Source organism: Lolium perenne, chromosome 4, assembly GCF_019359855.2.
Source record: "Lolium perenne isolate Kyuss_39 chromosome 4, Kyuss_2.0, whole genome shotgun sequence".
NCBI lineage: Eukaryota > Viridiplantae > Streptophyta > Magnoliopsida > Poales > Poaceae > Lolium > Lolium perenne.
The window spans coordinates 241,123,558-241,144,546 of NC_067247.2; the positions used below are offsets into that span (position 1 = coordinate 241,123,558).

Sequence of the window (20,989 nt, forward strand, 5' to 3'; positions counted from 1 at the left end):
AAAATGCAGGTCGCTATAAATCCTCCAAATAAAATTTGGTTTGAAGTGTCAAGAGAGTAAGTTGCAAAATTCACAAAATATCAACAAAATTAAAAAAGTCAAGTTGAAACTCAAAAGAATGGATTAAGCAACAAAAGATAGAATTTGTCCATAAAACAGCAACAACAAAAAGTAATTATTTAGCCCACATAGGGATGTCAGGATTTTTTGCTGATTTTTGTGCATACATAGGATGACAATTCGCAACTTCAATATAAATTTCAGCTCAATCAAAGTTACGAAAAAAATCAGAAAATACATTTCGTGAACAACAACCATGTAGGAATATGCAACTCCAAATAGTTTTGTCAACTTTAAAACATTCAAATAGGTAAAACTTGGTACTTTATTGAAAACTCCTGAAAGAAACCAAAAGAAAACTCTCCTGCAACAGCAAGAGTGTAAAAATAAAAACCAAAAGAAAAATGAGTGGGTTGCCTCCCGTAAAGCGGCTATAGCTAGGTTTACTTACCTTGAAGATCATGTGGACACTTGTACCTCTGTGCCACCTTCTTTTTCCCTAGAAATTGCTCCGTGCTCTTCTTGTGAGAAAACTGAAACTTTACATTTCCTTCTTTTGAGTCAATGGCAGCCCACGTGGTTCTCAAAAAAAGGTCTTAGAATATAGGTCTGAAGGTTTTACTCCTCATATGCATGCCAATAAAATCAACAATAAAAAATGTCATATGTAATTCAACCATAATATCATTTACTCTACCTAAAAATATGTTTAGTATAATCATTAGGAAGTACAAGATCTATAGTGCATTTTCCATAATTTTAAGTTCAAGCAAGTCATATAATTTTTTTTTTGATAAACCAGAAACACTAGATCGTCGATCTAATATAGCATGTCGAGTTTCTATGCCAATAGTAATTAATATCTTGGGGATCCAAGCATCCTGAGCTTAGATGGTATCATAGATCTATTATTATAGCTTTCAATCTTTTTAAAATATATAGTTAGTTGTGTATGATCCAAATCCTGCTTGATGGACCTAAACGAGATGACCTACTGGATGCACCTACTGGATGGACAATCCTAAGCTATGTTGTCTAGACTTGTTTGGCACCCCTAGCCTGCCCCGAAGGTTGGGAGCTGACAAGGAATGTTAGGAAGTTATTTGTTGGTCGCAACAAATATAATGTCACGCACATGATATATGATGTTGCCAGACTCAATCGTATTTGGTCGCAACTAGGAATTTCTGAATTGTCACGCCAAGTTTCGCTTCTATCGAAAAATGTCTAGTTCCTCATAGGCACGGTTTCAAAAAAAATAATTTAAATCTAGGTCCACCTAGACCCAGGTTCCACTAGATATTTTCGTTGCCAGACTAGATGAAAGTAAGAAATCAGCCGCACCGCATGCATGGCCGTTGATTGACCTGGGAAAGGGAGGGCGTGTCTCCTTCTTCCGGACGCTGAAACAATTGAATTGCCTGCTGGGCAGGGCAACGCGTCTCTCCGTGAGCCACGGCCACCGTACCGCAGGCAGCGTACGCGTCGACTCCTCGCGACGGACACCCTGCGCCGAGCCGTGGTGGACTTGATCCGGTCTCCATCGCTGTCAGTCCTAGGTCACTCAGGTCAGGTGTGAAAATATTCCGAATTCACATGGGCCCCATCCCAACCCGACCTAAAGAGTAGACCGACTCGGAGTCCTACTGGCCAGACCGCTTTGCTGGACGTATTAAACCCAGACGTGGACGCGGTCATCCCGTCGCTCCCCATGTTCTCTACGCCCTTTGGAAATTTCCCACCCGTTCAGGTCGTTGCAGTCGTCGCGTCTCCCTCTCAGTCCGCCCGTCCTACACTCCTACTCCTATATAGGAGTGCACACCAATCAGCGGCTTCATCCATCGCCCATCACATCACCAGCAACCGCGTGATCGCCATGGCGGGGAGAATGGAGGCCAGGATCACCGCGCTGCTCTCGCTCCTCGCCGTCACCCTCCTCGCCCACGCGCTCCTCATCCAGCCGCCGCGCGCCGCAGCCGTCTTCGCCGACCGCTTCCTCTCCGCGCTCCGGTTCGACGCCCGCCAGCTCGTCGGGCTCGTCAACCGGAGGAACATGATCCTCCTCTGCCACGCCATCCTCCTCCTCATCCTCAGGGACGCCGGCCTCCTCGCCGCTCCCGCTCGACGACGCAGCACCGCTACCACCACCGCGGTCGGTGGCGACAGTACCAGCTCCGAGGCTCAGCCCAAGCCAAAGAGCATCGTCGAGATGACGCGGACAAGTACTGCGACTGCTGCCGCGTCTTCAGACGTCAAGAACCAGACCGTCGCCGACGACAGTCGTCTCAAGCTTGTACGTCGACGAAGCCCTGGGCGGGACAAGACGGCGGCGCGATTACGGCGCGGGAAGCCATCTCCCATGGCCAGAGAGATCATCGCTCCTGCGGTCGACAAACAGAGCTCTGAACGCCGCTTCTTCGATCACAGTGGTGTTGGCACTGAGATTGTTGCAGTGCAGGACAGGATCTCCTGCCTGCACTCTGAAGAACCGGTCGCTGGTGACCAGACAAGCAGAGGAGAGATGACGCGTCAGGAAACAGAGCCCGAGTGCGCTGACGACGTGGACGAGATGAACAGGAAGTTCGAAGAGTTCATCGCCACTACGAGGAGGAAGATGCAGCTCGAGAGCCTGCAGCTGGTCACGGTGTAGAACAGAATGCAGAGCAAGAAATGATGCATACGTAGAGTGAATATGTCAAGCTGATGGAAACGATCGTGCTAGCTTTAGTACTTCATGTGAAGTTCATGTCTTTCTTCGTGTTGTCCCGCTTTTCTTCCGCGACATTTCACTGAACCACCTTGGCAATTCGGGCTAAAGAAGGCTCGACAAGCACAACAACGAAATCACAACTCCTAAGTTCGATCTACTTGAATGATGACAGGTTTAGCGCCGTTCTTTCGTTCGTGTGCAACATAATGGTAGCCACATATGACGAGATAATAAGGCGATAATACGACCACAGTAAGGGTCGTTGTGCGTACGACCCAAGCTAGCAGCTACTTGAATGATGACCGTGTTTGCTTCGTTCCTTTGTGTGGAACCTGATTGTCGCCAGATATGACGAGATAAGGGCGATAGTAAGACCAGCTAGGGTCGTTGCGCGTATGACCCAGGCTAGCAGCTACTTGATTCCCAAGTCGTGCTTGGACTACTTCGTTCCCTTCTTTTTTTTCTAACTGAGGAAGGCCCCGAAGGGGTTGGGACTTGGGATACTCTGCATGAAATCATCAACGCGTGCGGTACAATTTACAATGAGGATCCCGGAGAGTTCAAAAATTAGGAAACAATCCTCAACTTTTACAGTGGATTAGCACGATTTGAGAGGAAATCTGTTATCACCAGAATTTGACCGAGTCAGAGGTGGGCCGCGATCAAGATGGATTTGAAGAATATACATGGAAGAAATACGTGAATCGGCCTGTTATGCAAAGTTTGGGCTAGTTGGCCCGTGTATCTGTAATATAGTAGGATACGTGTCGGTTAGGTAGAGTTTTACCCGTGCACGGTTAGGTGCACGCCTAAATTAGAAAGTCCCCTGGACTATAAATATGTATCTAGGGTTTATGAAATAAACAACAACCAACGTTCACCACAAATCAATCTCGGCGCATCGCCAACTCCTTCGTCTCGAGGGTTTCTACCGGTAAGCATCATGCTGCCTAGATCGCATCTTGCGATCTAGGCAGCACAAGCTTAATCTCGTTGTTCATGCGTTGCTCGTACTGAAGCCTTTTTGATGGCGAGCAACGTAGTTATCTTAGATGTGTTAGGGTTAGCATTGTTCTTCGTATCATATGCCGTCGTAGTGCAACCCTTATACATCTAGCCGCCCTTACACCTATCTTAGGTGTAGGGGCGGCACCTCGCTTGGTCATTATTTAGTCGATCCGATCCGTTATGGTTGCTCCTTGTTCTTCAAGGATTAGTTTAATATCTGCAATAGTTAGGCCTTACAAAGGGTTGGAGGATCCAGCGACGCGTAGGGTGTCGTTTGCTAGCCCTAGACAGGATGTTCCGAGGATCAACCTCGTGTTGGTTTTTAGGCCTTGTCTAGGACCGGCTTACGATCACCGTACGTGACCGCGAGGCCCAATCGTGAGTAGGACGATCCGATTATGCGGTGAAAACCCTAAATCGTCGTAGATCGCTTTAGCTTTATCTTGATCAAGCAGGACCACCATGTATTCGTGCACCTCGTACGAATCATGGGTGGATCGACTCCTTGAGCCGATTCACAGGATAACCTGAGAGCCGATCGAGGCTCGTATTTAATGTTTACGTGTATGCCATGCAGGAAACTAAGCGAGGCATCTCCATCACCTTCCTGACCAGGTATAGGTCAGGTGGCACGCCCTTGCACCAGCATCGGCCGTGCGGACCAGAGGCTTTGCGCGCCGTCGCTCGGACGGACCAGGGCCAGCCGCAGCCCTAAGTTGTTCCCGGCTCTACTGTGTTGCCCGTCGCTACTCGCCAGTGGGTTTCTGACCGCAACACATTCTGGCACGCCCGGTGGGACAAGCTTCGACATCAACCACATCGCCATCTACATCTGAGATGGCGGACGGCACTCCCGTCACGTACGAGGATCTGACCGACGAGCTCAAGAAGAAGTATGACGAGGTCAAAGCAATCCTCGAAGCCGACCTCATCGGCTCTTTTCACAGAACCCGTTCACATGGCATCAGGTGGAAGGGGTTCTCGCCTGATGGTGCGCTCGATGGGATAGACCTGCCGCCCCGTCGAAGAACGCACCAGGTCCCTACGTCGGAGATCAACTACATGGTGGCTCACTCGCCGCACCGCCACTCGAGAACCTGGTGAACACTTTGGAGCGTGTCGCTCTCCGGGTGATCCAGAGATCATGAGGCACTAGTACTCTCCGTCGGGACCAGCTCTCGGGACACACCAAGGAGAGATGACACTACAGTCCCGTCGACCGCTGGCATTTGCGTTGGCAGCACGAGAGGTGCCTAATTCACCGGCATTCGTCGTCGACAAGATCGGTGTTGACCCTAGTGACCGCGTTCTTGCATGAGGCGCCTAAGGAGATCCCTCACGGGTACATGTGCACATACGTGCCATCATGCGGTAATCGGGCGCTCACAAACCAGGCCGCGACAGCGAGGACTTCGGGAAAGCGGGAGGAACGTCGGCGACGGATCTTGAGAAGCGTACGTGGCTAGCTAAATATGCCACCCCGACGAACCTCCGAGCTCAGCTCCTGCGGTTGGCTCGTAGCTGGAAAAGCAAGCATGGCTGGCTAAGTACGCCACCCGGCGAATCTTCGTAGTTCGACTCCTACGGCCAAGACCGTGGATCGGATCGCACGATCCCGAGGGACCGATTCGGCATGGTGCCGAAAAGGAGGACAATCGGCTATTCCAAGCCGTACCCCGATGAATACGAGTTGGTCCCGCTACCACCCAAGTATCGGCTCACGACTTCTCCAAGTTCGATGGATCGGATGGTTCCGACTCCATCGAGCATGTGAGCCGATATTTGGCACAGCTAGGAACGGCCTCGGCGTCGGATCCACTACGCGTGAGGTTCTTCGCACGATCCCTCACGGGATCGGCTTTCGGGTGGTACACTTCGTTGCCACCGGACTCGATCCGGACTTGGAAGCGATTGGAAGAACAGTTCCACATGCGGTTTCACTCGAAGCTTCGAAGCCGGCATTGCCGATTTAGCTCAAATACGTCAGAAGCGTGGAGAAACCGTGGCAGAATATATCCAGCGCTTCAGAAATCTGAGGAACCGATGTTATTCGGCTCGTGTGACTGAAAAAGAAGCAGTCGAGTTGGCAGTGGTGGGCCGTGCCTCACAAATCAAGGATATGGCTTCCCAAGCAGACTACCCTTCACTGGCGTGCATGGTTCAGAAACTGTCAGCATATGAACAGCGCCATCCAGACTTGTACCAGGACAAATTCAAGCGTGCGGTAGTCCTGGTTGAGGCAGATGAAGACGAAGGCTCTGCGGGAGATCAAGAGGTAGCAGTGGCCGAATGGACTCGGGGGGCAACCCCCGTGTCCTGAAAATGGGTAAAGACACAAGGTCCGCCCAGAGGGTTCGATTTTGACGTGACCAAAACTGAGCAAATCTTCGACCTCTTACTCAAGGAGAAGCAGTTGAAGATACCCGAAGGCCTCAAATTCCCCACGGCACAGGAGCTGAACGGAAAGCCATACTGCAAATGGCATAACTCGCTCTCCCATGCCACCAACGACTGCAGGGTGTGGCGTCAGCAGATCCAAATGGCGATAGAACAAGGACGTCTGATTTTCAACCAGTACGCCATGAAGGTCGACACTCACCCCTTCCCCGCCGTTAACATGGTGGAGTGCACTTACCCTGAAGGTTGCCAGCCAGGATCCTCGTTCAGCATCAACATGGTAGGACCTGGACACCACTCTGGCAAGGATGGAGACGAGGGCAGCGGCTCTCGTAGCAAGGACACAGAGGAGGCCGCTCCACGCGATCGGCTCCGTCACGATGGCAAGCGCTACGTCACAGAGGGAGAAGTGAAGAACATAAGATATCAGCGACCCCTCTCTGATCACCTCCTCAATAAGTATGTGAGTCAATATAGCCAACGCCGACGATCCAGCGACGATGATGATAGAGACCGTCTGGCTAGGGACGCCAGGAGACATCGTCGGCGTGATCGCGATGAGGAGGAGTACGAGCGCCGTGCCAAAGAAAAATCAAGGGAGCAAGACGACGAAGATAGGCACTGGGACTGCCCCTTCTTCAGATACTGCTGGGATTCAGGAATGAGCCGATTGCCTACAATCGGCAATTGCTCAGAATGTAACCAGAAAAAGAAGGAGGCAGCCAACGTGTCCGTGTTCCAACGCTTAGGGCCTCTCCCGCCTCGAAGCAAACACGCTGAGTCCCCTCGGATGGAAGATCTCGAGGATTTGGAAGACGAGGGAGAAGAAGAAGAACACAGGTACCACCGGCCAAGGTGGTGCCCTGATGGGCTCAGCCGTTCCCAAAAGCGTAGGGTTCAGCGATTGCGCGGCTTGGAGGAAGCCGAAAGGTTATACCTGCACACGCTAAGAAAGGCGCGGCCTGATCTGGCCGCGAAAATTCAGCGAACCCTGGATGAAGAGGGTCGACCACGGAAAATGGAGTGGCGCCCCAAGCAAAGGAAAGCCGATGATGAAACATCGGCTGGCACAAACATGGTGTTCATCCTTCCTTCGGAGTTCAGTGCTCCAGGATTAGACGAGGCACCTGTGGCACAACTTGACTGCGGCCCACGACCGGTTATCTTTGAGAAGCCACGAGAAAGAAGCTACAGACATCTGAAGGCCTTGTACTTGCGAGGTTATATCGATGGGAGGCCTGTCAATAAGATGCTGGTGGACACCGGAGCGGCAGTCAACATTATGCCATACTCTATGCTACGTCGGTTGGGACGCTCTAGCTCAGATCTGATCAAGACCAACGTGACATTGAGCGATTTCAACGGCCAAGCGTCTGACACACAAGGTGTGCTGAACGTGGATCTGACCATAGGAAGGAAAACTATCCCTACGACGTTCTTCATCGTCGATAGCAAGAGCACCTATGCTGTTCTGCTAGGAAGAGATTGGATCCACGCCAACTGTTGCATTCCCTCCACGATGCACCAATGCGTAATACAGTGGGATGGAGATGAGGTAGAGGTCGTCCAGGCCGATGACTCAGCCGAAATTTCAACGGCTGGCATGAACGCTTGGGAAGCAGCAGGCCAAGAGCCACTCTCAGGTATCAATTTGGACGACTGCGAGCGCATCGACGTGACGAAGGGCAGGGTTAGGCTGGTCTTATCCACTGGCCTGACCGTGTAGCAAGAACCAACCGATGAGCAAACGTGGCGAGGCCGATCCTTGGGATCGGCCCCCAAAGATCTATGAAGGAACATTACAAAACCTTCATTGAACGCTTCGATCAATATGGAGGCCGATTCCAGCAATCGGCCAAAATTATCCTCACCACATGTTCTGCTTGTATGCAACGTCGATCTACTGGGCAGCAGTTTACGTCGGCTGGTGAGTCAGGGAAAATCAACATTGGTCCTACCGAAGCCGACGTGCAAATACGGTGCCTTGGCTAAACTACAGAGCCGATGTCTGCAGTTACCTGACAGATTCGGCTCGGGGGGCACCTAATCAGATGAACATGTGCAGATGAACATGTGTGCAGTGAAACATTGGGGGCCGATTAGAAAAAATCGGCCAGTAAAAAAAATATGTATCAGCATCACGATATACAGCCGATGCAAGGACATCGACTTTAGAACTAAGAGACAAAGCCGATGCACAGCCATCGACTCTAGTACAATTACACAAGACCTACCGGCTATATGCTCAAGGCCCAGATTTTCGCCAAGATGGTTTTCAGTTCGGCTTCAAGAGCTTCCGTTTCCTTGAAGGGAATGTACAATGAGAGCAGCCTCGGCTGCAATGAGCCGACAACCCTTTGCGCCGAGTTCAGCAGTAACATCAGTTCGGCATGCAAGGCAGCCTCTTTCTCATTAAGCTGGTGGTGTTTCATCTACAACATCGGCGTTCAGTGGAAGAAAGCTGGTCAATGGGGGCAAGTTTGGCTGACGGCTAGTCTGGAGCAGAGGGATGAAGAGGTGAACTGTTCGATGCTGTAAATAAAAGGGGATGGAATAGAGATTTATTGCTCGAGCAGTTTCTGAGGAGGTGGAGCCAAAATTGTCAAATCGTGCAGAGAAGTTGAGAAGGCAAGTCATCATGATGAAGAATACTGCGACGGTTCTGCTCAGCCACGACATGACCCGACAAAGGAAAAGCAGAGTGATTTTGGAATTATCAATTCCAAAACCAGGGGGGCATGTGTTATCACCAGAATTTGACCGAGTCAGAGGTGGGCCGCGATCAAGATGGATTTGAAGAATATACATGGAAGAAATACGTGAATCGGCCTGTTATGCAAAGTTTGGGCTAGTTGGCCCGTGTATCTGTAATATAGTAGGATACGTGTCGGTTAGGTAGAGTTTTACCCGTGCACGGTTAGGTGCACGCCTAAATTAGAAAGTCCCCTGGACTATAAATATGTATCTAGGGTTTATGAAATAAACAACAACCAACGTTCACCACAAATCAATCTCGGCGCATCGCCAACTCCTTCGTCTCGAGGGTTTCTACCGGTAAGCATCATGCTGCCTAGATCGCATCTTGCGATCTAGGCAGCACAAGCTTAATCTCGTTGTTCATGCGTTGCTCGTACTGAAGCCTTTTTGATGGCGAGCAACGTAGTTATCTTAGATGTGTTAGGGTTAGCATTGTTCTTCGTATCATATGCCGTCGTAGTGCAACCCTTATACATCTAGCCGCCCTTACACCTATCTTAGGTGTAGGGGCGGCACCTCGCTTGATCATTATTTAGTCGATCCGATCCGTTATGGTTGCTCCTTGTTCTTCAAGGATTAGTTTAATATCTGCAATAGTTAGGCCTTACAAAGGGTTGGAGGATCCAGCGACGCGTAGGGTGTCGTTTGCTAGCCCTAGACAGGATGTTCCGAGGATCAACCTCGTGTTGATTTTTAGGCCTTGTCTAGGACCGGCTTACGATCACCGTACGTGACCGCGAGGCCCAATCGTGAGTAGGACGATCCGATTATGCGGTGAAAACCCTAAATCGTCGTAGATCGCTTTAGCTTTATCTTGATCAAGCAGGACCACCATGTATTCGTGCACCTCGTACGAATCATGGGTGGATCGGCTCCTTGAGCCGATTCACAGGATAACCTGAGAGCCGATCGAGGCTCGTATTTAATGTTTACGTGTATGCCATGCAGGAAACTAAGCGAGGCATCTCCATCACCTTCCTGACCAGGTATAGGTCAGGTGGCACGCCCTTGCACCAGCATCGGACGTGCGTACCAGAGGCTTTGCGGGCCGTCGCTCGGAGGGACCAGGGCCAGCCGCAGCCCTAAGTTGTTCCCGGCTCTACTGTGTTGCCCGTCGCTACTCGTCAGTGGGTTTCTGACCGCAACAAAATCAGATGAGAAATCAGAGAGAACAGAGGTGAGGAATAGGAGATAATTGCATATTGCTACCACAATTGAGGCTAGGGCTTCAAAAAACTACCACTTTTCCGGTGAGTTGCAAAAAAACTACCACTTTTGCGTCTAATTGCTTCAGAAAACTACCAATTGTGTGTAACACTCGGTTTGGTCCAATTTGATCATGTTTCTGACAGAGATGGCCCACCATTTGATCAAGTTTTCTATCTGAATGACATGGTGGGCCATCTCTGTCAAAAACTTGATCAAATGGGCCAAATCGAGTGTTACACAGAAATGGTACTTTTCTGAAACCATTAAACGCAAAAGTGGTAGTTTTTGCAGTTGACCTGAAAAGTGGTAGTTTTCTGAAGCCCTAGCCGCAATTGTGGTAGCAATATGCAATTTTCTCTGAGGAACAGAGAACGAGGATGAGAGGTCCAGACTTCAATTCATTTTCAACAAAACTCATACTTATACTACTAGTACCCCACGCAGACAACGGTGGCCCGTGACCCATGTCGTACCCGAGGCCCAGGTTACAAACCGTACAGGGACAACCCATATAAGGGGTGTTACAGTCTCCCTCCCTTGAAATTCGGCTTGCCCTCAAGCCGGCGAATAATCTTGAATCAGTAACGCCTTTAATCTTGTATAGCCAAAGAGCAAGCCCAACTTGATCATATGGTAGTAGCAGGTTTGTGTAGATGATCTTACTGTTAATCGCAAGCTGGTGAAAGAAATGGCAATCCTCCTCATATATGTGCTTGGTAGTGTTTAGTATTCCTAAATCAACGCAAATCCTTTGGGTGTATACCAACGGCCAAGGTCTAAAATAGCATGCTAAATAAAATAGCGACAGCCTCCTTCAAACATCGTGGATGTTATATCGTGCTAATAGCGTGGTATATTTCAAATTGCATTTTCAAAATAATAGTAAATATAATCTAAAAATAAATAATTTCACTAGAACGAATGGATATATAGTCCAAAAGTGACTGAATCATATATACATAACCACATATAAAAATAGTTCTCAAATATTTTAGAAGACTAACATCAGGATTTCACAAGGCAACAACATAGTATAAATTATTTATTAAAAATTATTAGCATTAGCGATATTATCTTCTGATTTAGAAGTGGAACCAAACATATTGCAGTTCATCATCACCACGAAAAAGTGAAAGCAACTTGCCTGAAAAAAATAGCGCGCTAACGCTATAAAGTTTTAGCGCGATATAGCATGCTATTTCGCAAATAGCGCCACAGCTAGCAAAATTACTAAAATTTAGAGTGGATCCTTAGATATGGTATAGCGCGTTATTAGCGGAGAAATAACGTGCTATTTTAAACCTTGTTGATAACTGAGCAGCTGTGCTACAGACCATATCATTGTTGTAAGAAAGATAACAATAAACATCAAACGCCAAAGAGTACAACACGCAAGCTCAGAAATGTCCGAGTTATCCATCCAAAGTGTAACCTCCAGGATCCACCAATTTCTGCAACAAATAAATTGCAGGACATCGATATAGAAGGACATGGCACTAGTTCCATCCTGATGCTAGGAAAAAAGATACACCATTGTAACTCCACAGATTTTCTGGCACTACAAGCACTGGCGGAGCTTAGTGGGGGCAAAACCGGGCCATGGCCCGCCCAGCCCAGGTGAGAAAAGAAATTATATGCCTATCCATCTCTTTGTAAAGCCCACGAAGGCGTTAACTTGGCCTAGTGCAAGGGAGAAAAGTTTATCTGTTTCCGATTCAGTTATCCTTGTCGCATCATTTTCCTGCTCGACTCCTCACCAGCGGCATCCATGGCGCTAGGCCGCTAGCTAGGGCAGCTGTCGACCTGCCGTAAGCTGGTGACTGAGCGGTGGAGGTGGTATGTGGGCTACCGGAGAGACTCGATCCGGCAACTATCCAGCAGCAAGTAGCGCGTGCTGTCGCCCGCCGCCCAGCCGCCCAGGCCCGTCCCCAAAAACGCAACTCCACACACAGGACGGCAAAGCGACCAGAAAACTTGCAGCAGCCGTGATTCGGAGACCCAGTACATAAGCTCCCATTTCCTCTAGTCCTCGTATCTTCTCCGATTTTTCTACTGTACCTCGGCAGCTGCTCCAATCGGAAATGCTAAATCTACGGACACTTCTGTTACGGATTAAAGATACGGACGGAAGTGGAATCACGGGATTGGTTCAGTTTTCTCTGGGCGCCGTGATTATCGGGCTGTGATCCCCTCACTTCTCTCCACGTAATCCCGTACTGGTTTTCCGTAAGCGTGAGTCCGTAGATGTAGCATTTCCGTAAGCGTGCTCCAATTCTCCCAGGCGCATGCCACAAGTGACAACTCTCTTTCCCCAAATCACTTCACGGCAATATAATTGCAGCTTGATTCTCTCCACAGAAATTTCCCTATCGGCTGTAGCAATGAAATTATTTGTTAACAATTTGGTAGGATGAATAATTTATCTATTGTTGTTTAGAGTTCCATAGTAAGGATAGTCAGAGAAGAATTGATTTAGTTTTGGAGCAAATTTTTGTGCTCTAGTTTGGCCCGCCCAAGATTTTCTTCCAAGCTCCGCCACTGACTACAAGTAAACTTCTCACCATGCCCTTGATCAGAACTCAACCTGAATTCCCACCTCAGCATACATGTGACACAACACTTGTCCATCAGTTCATTCCTTGAACAGATCCAATGCACAATCTCAGGCATATGTTTCAAACTATCTGCCATCCATTTCTTGTGATTGCAGAAAAATTCTGGCACCGATGGTGGATAAGGTGGTCGCAGCAATCGGACTCTTGAGAAACTATTGAAATCTGCATGAACATCTCCCATAAACCACTCTCTTGCCTGAAGTTCCGGCACTGAAGCATTGATAATGACTTGCAAAGAAGTTCTAGTAGTATATTATTCACACAAAACTGCAGGAGCATGATAATGACTTGCAAACAAGTTCTGTATTTTGAGACTGCATCTTTCAGCTTTGACATTGCGGATAACACAAATTTCCCGGCGATACATGGCATATGACATTACATATTATCATGCATGAAAAACTGACGGGTCACCGAATTTTGTAGTTAACTTATTCTGATGTCTTCTTACTTCTGGATTTTTTCACAGAGAAGTAAATGAAATGTAAGATTTGGTATTTTTAGTTTGCTCACTGTTTCTATAATATGTATCATTGTGGTTTACAAAATTCCTAGTGAGTACCATTTGATGCAATATCCACAAGTGAACATGTTTCATAACTTTGCACATTAGTAGAATGTGCTATGAAATGGACAATATGAATGCATGTTTGCAATGTGACATAACAGGCCGTAGCAATCAGTAACCCAATCAGTACTTAGGAACCTTAAAAGTTAAAAGTGCAGCTACTAAGTGTCAGCATACATAATTAGTCATACCCAAATGAAATTGACTGAATCATTTATTTCAATAAAGTCAAATTACATGATGACTTAAATTTGTTACAAAACAAAAGCAGACATGCATGAGAAGCACAAGAAAAAATAAAAAAAAAGATTAACCTAATCTGCTGCTCTATTGTTTAATCTGGTCACAACTCACAAGTCACAACCCAAGAGTCCTATTGCAAAGACACCAGTATGCATGATTTCTGTGGTCTTTACTCTGCGAGTAGCATAACTATTGATGATAAGTCAATGACTCTGTCTATGTGAACAAGGGAACATATGGAAGATATGGATTGTATCGCTCATCAAAAGGATCTTTGAGATTATGGATAACACGAACTTTCCCACGATCCATGTCATATGACAGTAGCAAATTCTCACCGTTCGAAATAACGAAAATCAGGTTGCAGTCCGGATGAATTGCAATCAAACTATAGTCACTTGTGCTCCGGTGCTTTCTGAAATTTTTATTTGCACAACTTTCAAAGCAAGATCAAAGGCTGTGGTTAGGAGGAGTGGGTCTTGGGAAGTGGGCAGTTATACGCTGCGGTGATCACAGCCATCCATCTGCTTTGGGAAACGTGCAAAAAAAAGTATTGGAAAGCACAGGAGCACTTAGTTTCGTGAAAGCCTGAATCCCTTATGTCCGAAAAGCTTGGAAGTGCTTATATTGTACTTGAAGATCCATTTACCGCTGTGATAGCTGTCTAGGATCCAGACTGATAGTGTGGAGGCATCTCTGTCCCTAGCATTCACATAATGCAAGCGGCCCTGAGATTGGCCAATTAGAGCTTCATTTGAGACAAGAGAGATCTCAACAGCCATAGTTTCCAGCAAAGGAATGGTCTTCCATGTCTTCCCCTCCTTGTCCACGGTAACTACCGCCGAATCATAGGATTTGAAATACAGCATGCCATTGAGAAAGACGCTTCTGTCGTACAACATAATTTCTTGGGACCAACCATTCTCCTTGTGACTCCACTCACCTGCTTCCGACGAGTATATCGCCACGTCAGTAATGCAATCATCCACATCCTCTAGAATGGAGAAGACATGGAAGCGGGATGAGATGGCCGGATCGAAGCACAAACGTCTTGCAAAGACCTCGTTGTGGCGGCCGGAATCAGGCAAGATTAGCCATTTCTCTGTAGCTGGGTTGCACACTACGTAATTGCGTTCATTGCTGGTGCTATCCTTGGAACAGAGGCATAGGAGGAGGCCATTGCAGCAGTCTACGGGCCTAACAGTCCTATAGCCGGGCAAGAAGGACAATGATGGGTCAGAAACATGCCGCTCCTGTCCTCCCAAGATACTGTCGGAACGGGGGCCGTCGCCCTGGCTAATGTGGCGGCTGAAGAAGCCGGAGAGAGTCTGTGGGAGCTTCTTGCGGTGGGCGCGGTGGCTGATGAGGCCGTGCCAGTACCGAGCAAGGAAAAAAATACCGCACTATAACAAAATAGCGTCGACCGAAAAATACGCTATTAGTGTGCTATAGCGCGCTAATAGCGTGCTATAGCACGCTATAGCGCCAGAATGATGTAGCGTGAGCTGTCTAGAAACGCTATAGCATGCTATTAGCGTCGAAATAGCGCGCTATTTTTTTCCATGGTACCGAGAGACGCACTTGGAACGGCAGACGGATTTGACCGGGAGACGGGAGAAAATCTCCACGAGGAGGTCGTCGGTGAGGTCGGCAAGGGAGCTGCCCATCTTGTTGGAGTGATCCATCCGTGGAGGCTGGCCAATCTGAGGAATACATGACAGATATTACAGATCCGTGGAGGGAAAAAGGAACTGGAAGATAATCAGGGAAATAAAGGCATCAAGCGTACCACTTGTGGGCTCTCTGGTGGCCGCAGAAGGCTCAATGTGGCTGGGCAATCGCCGGCGCCGGCAATGGAACTACGCCATGTAGTGGAGTAGTGGGACTATCGTGGAGGAGTCGGGGGAGACAGGAGACGACGGATTATCAGTGGCGGCTCCCGTTGGCGTGAGGCGTTGCCCAAAAAGTGGATCCTGATTTGACCGAGTCTCGGCAAAAATCTCTACTACTTAAAAAGGAGGAGAGTGTTCCGTGATCAGGCGGTCCGACGTTCGCTTCGTCAAGCTTCATCCGCTCTTCCCGATCGCCCGACCAGGCCTAAGTGGGCCAAGCCCACGGTCAAACAACCCTCAGTTAACGCTTAGGTATGCTAAAATAAAAATCAGTTAACATTCAGTTATCGCCACCATTGACAGTTTCTTTCACCATCAATCGATGACCATTAATTACGCCAGAATATAAGACACCATCCTAACAGCATATTCTCCCAATTTTTGTGCATCCCGACCTGCCCCATAGTACTCTCGAGTTGACCTTCACAAGTTTTGTTGTTGTCAGCAGTCAACACAACCTTCCCCTGCTCAATCATGTGCCTGGAAGATAAAACAGGAGCAGCATGTAAAAATAGACTTTCGTTGATATTGATATGTACACACTTTATTAAGCTATCCAATTCTCCCAATTTTTGTGCATCCCGGCCTGCCCCATAGTACTCTCGAGTTGACCTCCACAAGTTTTGTTGTTGTCAGCAGTCAACACAACCTTCCCCTGCTCAATCATGTGCCTGGAAGATAAAACATGAGCAGCATGTAAAAATAAACTTTCGTTGATATTGATATGTACACACTTTATTAAGCTATCCAATTCGGGTAAAGCCAAAAAATTATTGCTGTATTTGTTTACAAGAAAGCTTCAGTTAACAATGTTTCATCATTTCTAATGCCCTCCTGATAACCGATAATTGAGCTACATGTCAACATACCAAATTCAATCACCAGTCAATTGAAATCCCCTTCTACTACGCCCTAACATTAATTTGGTATTAGCACCAATCAAATAACGATGAATCACAGTAATTCATGCCCCCTTTTTTCAGCCTACCATTAGTTACACCATGATTTACGCCCAACCTCTTTCCATAGTATATATATACCTTCCTACCCGTCCTAATCCCCTTCTACTACGCCCTAACATTAATTTGGTATTAGCACCAATCAAATAACGATGAATCACAGTAATTCATGCCCCATTTTTTCAGCCTACCATTAGTTACACCATGATTTACGCCCAACCTCTTTCCATAGTATATATATACCTTCCTACCCGTCCTAAACCCACCAAGAGTGAACTACGTTTCATCCCAGGACAGCCTCTCCCGCACCATATTCCATACTTCCATAGTGACCACCTTCCCAACTCAAATCCCCCACTCAAACATTTGATCAAGATTCTTCACAGGCGGGACACCAACAAGTTGTCCCCGTTAAGTAGGGTTGCAACGCAGGATCCGATGCAAGACGGATTTTCTTCTGCCGTACCCAGCCACTGTGTATTTCCTCGGCCAAAACTAGCGCTAGATGCTGACTTAATTACGTTTTTGCTAGACTAAGCGGGCGCCACCCTGCAACCCTACAGTTAAGGTATGTAATATCATCGTCATGTTTTCAGCAGCAAGCATATAGCACTGCATGGGGAATATGTAAGCATAGGAACGTTGCAGTCTTCGACAATGCGCGTCCCTCGGTGGCTTCCCTGTTCGAGGACATCAGGGCCAAGGCGCGGTAGTGGGCGGACGCGGGGGCCCGAGGTCTTCGCCAACTACTCCCTTAGATTATCTTTCTTGGGTTGAGTTGTATGGCGTGGTGTTGGTCCTTTCTTGGACTTGTACATATAACCTTCTTTTCTATCAATGCATTGAAATGTAAGGCTTTTTTTTCGCGAAAAAAGCATATAGTAAGATCTTGTCGATTAGGGTCTTCCCAAATAGATTGATTCCTAGACAGACTGAATATGAACATAAGTGATTAATTGTAAACTTTGGTTTTTGGTCCGAAAATGCAGACTCGCAAATAGAATGATTTCTTTTATGTTTTCAGCAGCAAGCATATAAGTAAGATCTTGTACATGAGGGTCAAAATAGATTGCTTCCCAAACGTACTGAATATTAACATACGTGATTAATTTTGAGCTGTTGTTTTTGGTCAAAATAGAATGCTTTCTTCTATGTTTTCAGCAGCAAGCATATAGTAAGAATCTTGTAGTTGTAGATGAGGGTCTTCCCAAATAGATTGCTTCCCAAACAGATTGAATATTAACAAATTAACATAAGTGACTAATTGTCTACTGTGGTTTTTGGTCCAAAAATGCAGACTCGCAAATAGAGTGCTTTCTTTCATAACAGAGGTCGTGTAATTCGATTACATACAACTTTGGGTGTACTGAAGGATATATTGTTTCAAGGACTACCTGCCAGGCTGCCAATATAAAACCCTGCTGTATATCATGAATTTTGTACAACATCAGGTAATTTCATCGTAATCTTGGTGCATGCCTACAGTTGCGTTGTTCAAACCATGTTGATGTAGCTTATTAGCATGTTACGATATATGAAAACTTGTCAAAATTCTGGTGAGACAACAAAAATATATGCAGTATAAAACTTATGAGCATATTATGTAACTTAATCAACTCTTTGTGAATTCAGAACAACAACAAATAAATGTAGGGGGACTACAAACATTCCAAGTGCTTGCTCCAACTCTTTGTGAAATCAGAACTTATTAGCATGTTCTTAGCATGTTATGTAACTCAGCAGAGATATCAAGGGTAGCTGAAGTTCGTAGCAATGTCCAGGTGTTGGCAGTTCATTACCTTGAACATGTGTTGCCTGGCTTTAAGATCGGGCAGGTGAATAATTGATAGATGTTCTATATCTGTTCGAGAGCATATGGAGTGTTTGTAGCAGCAAGAACAAGGACCTTGTCATCATTATGGCTAGCACCCTGTAAATAAGGTCAAAAAATAAACCAATAGTATTGGGATCTGTTCACTTCCTGCATAGTCACTTTTAAAATGTATTATATCGTGTCGTAACTTACTCGATGAAGCTCTTGAGGTAATGTATGAAGTTGTGTCACAGTGGCATTAAATTAAATGCACCGAATTAGGGTCCTTGCAGACAAATAGGTGCTGTTAAAGACAAGTTTTGGTGAGATATTCATGTACACCTTCTGAAATGTATGTAAAGAGATGAATAAGCAAGTTTTGCAGGGCTAGACCATGGATGAGATGTAGTAGATGATACATGAAGGTAGCAACATAACATGTAATAAACTTGTGGTTACAATGAGGAAACTAAAGCCAACGTACAACATAAAAAAAACTCAGGTGCAACTTCATTCGGATTTACCATGATGATTTGTATCGAACTTATGAGTCAATTCACAACAGTTGCATGAAGCTACTAAAATCTATGGACAGATCAAAAACTGGAGTGTGCGTAAAACCACGGATTTACCATGATGATGTGTATTTAAAGAAGGCCACCATATTACCATATTTAAAATTGGGTATGCTTCCAGCGAAAAAGTCACGATAAGAAATAGTACTCATCACAATAAGATTTATTTTAAGTGGACTCCTGGGATTAACAAATCAACCGGCTGGATAACTGAAGTACCATGTCAAATAACAATCTATGCACTTCAGATGTACAGTGGCTACTGCTCATGAGTACACCACAACCTAGAAAACATAAGAAAAACTAAAATGTGAAACAACATGTTTCCACCAAGAGGATGAGTTCAGACCTGTAATATACTTAATTTAAGGGTATGATTTCATCATCTCCAAGTCCACAAGACATGTAAAGTGAAGGGACTCCAGTAAAGTCTGCAGCACCAGCCACGGTTGCAACTAAAAATGGAGCATATCACTTCAGTGCATTAAAAAATGTTCCAGGTGAAGCGAACTTCTCGAGATCACTCATTTATAAGAAACGTAATTATAAGACCATTCCGTCTCTGAACATACCAGAAAATTACATAATCGGTCTCACTTTGCAAATTTAAAGAAGGTATATGCATGAAAGGTTGGTTTCCTCAGCCCCTATATTCTACTTAACAAAAAACAACACTCAGTACGCTATCTGTCTGGTAATAATTAAGATGAGAGATCATCTTCCTTAAAAAATGACAAAATATTTTCCAGGTAACCTTTTAAAAACAGATTTTGTCATAACAAATTGTAAATATCACGCGCCCACGATTTTCTTTCCAACCAAATAGCATACGGAGATTTATTTACGCCATTGATTTAGTGGACAACTACGTCATTGATTTAGCGGACAACCAATCAGTCCGCACCATCCTCCCTTGCCCAAATATCGCTCTACGCCTCCTAGCCAATCAGCAAGGCGAGCACACGACGATCTATGCAAACAGCTACAGTGGCAAAAATTGTTGGAGCGAGTCGACATATCGGTTTGATGAAGCATTAATGCTTACCATCTAATTAGCTTCTGATAAGGGACAGCCGGATTGTGAGAGTGGAAATCACACCGAGCCGGCTATAGCACTTCAGGGTGACGACACCTCCTCGCTTGTGCAGTGCAGGGAGGAGAAGATGACATCGACCCCACGGCAGGGAGAGGACGTGTCGGACGATGCGTCGTGTGGAAAGGAAGCGGAAAGGAGAAGCCGTGGCGGGGAAAGGGGGTGGCGGCGACGCATTGGCGGGAAGAGTTGGCCGCGGGGAGAACCGAGGGAGGGGCGGCTACGTGCTGCCGGCCCGCAGCGGCTTCGCGTTTAACTCCGAGCAGCAAGGAAGAGGAGGAGAGGAGGGGCCGTCGCCGCACCTGGTGGAATCTGAGGGATGTGCAGTCGCTCTTGACCACGGCCGCCCCGCCGCGCCTGGCTTTGCAGAGGAGGGGGGCGGTCGCTCCGGGGAGCTGGCGCTTGGGCTGTGCTAAACCATCGGAAGAGCGGTGGCGATGGGATTTGGTATCTTCGTCGGAACAGAGAGAGACTGATAGTAGCGGGATAAGAACAGAGATGGTGAGATTGGGGCTACTGTTCCCTGCTTTGGCGTTTGGCTCGATACGGGCCTACGGGTTGTACATCATTTCCTTCCTGAATACCTATAAACGCGCATGAATGCTGAACATCTGATCTGTACGCTGCTGTTTTTTTAGGGTAAGCTACGCTGCTGTTATTTCTAAATTATAAGAAGATAGGGCCGAGTTCTAAATAATAGACGTTGATTGGCTACGTTGCCCTAAGAAAATCTAGCTACACTTGCTAAGAAAAGCTAGCTCTTCTTAAACTCTAGGTCTTCTACAGTAGTACTTTTTTTTATAAAGCTAAGAAATCAAGTGCAAATGCATAACATATAAAGGTATTTGTAAGAAGTTCTTTCATACCACTAAACAATTGTTAAAATACATCACGAGACCATTTTTCTTGTTTGCTCACTAACTACACATATATTAATCGCCAGTACTTGCACGTTTCATGAATGTTCAATTATATTCATTCGTCAATTTTATATGTATGCTGGATTTAAAATCAGTCGATTCAGTTTTTATGTTGCTTATGGAGTTGCACTTTTAATCTACGCCGTTTGCACTTTTACAAGTGTACAACT

General features: G+C 46.5%; 1 protein-coding gene and 1 pseudogene across 1 annotated transcript; one reads left to right on the top strand and one right to left on the bottom strand.

Annotated features, from left to right (window-relative positions):
- Positions 1-1,812: 1,812 nt before the first annotated feature.
- LOC127332475 (uncharacterized) lies at positions 1,813-2,810 on the top strand. Its single transcript, XM_051358780.2, has one exon. The coding sequence runs from the start codon at positions 1,937-1,939 to the stop codon at positions 2,708-2,710; it is 774 nt and encodes a 257-aa protein (XP_051214740.1). The 5' UTR covers positions 1,813-1,936; the 3' UTR covers positions 2,711-2,810.
- Positions 2,811-13,621: 10,811 nt separating this feature from the next.
- LOC127332474 (F-box protein At5g07610-like) lies at positions 13,622-20,443 on the bottom strand (annotated as a pseudogene).
- Between the last annotated feature and the right edge of the window lie 546 nt (positions 20,444-20,989).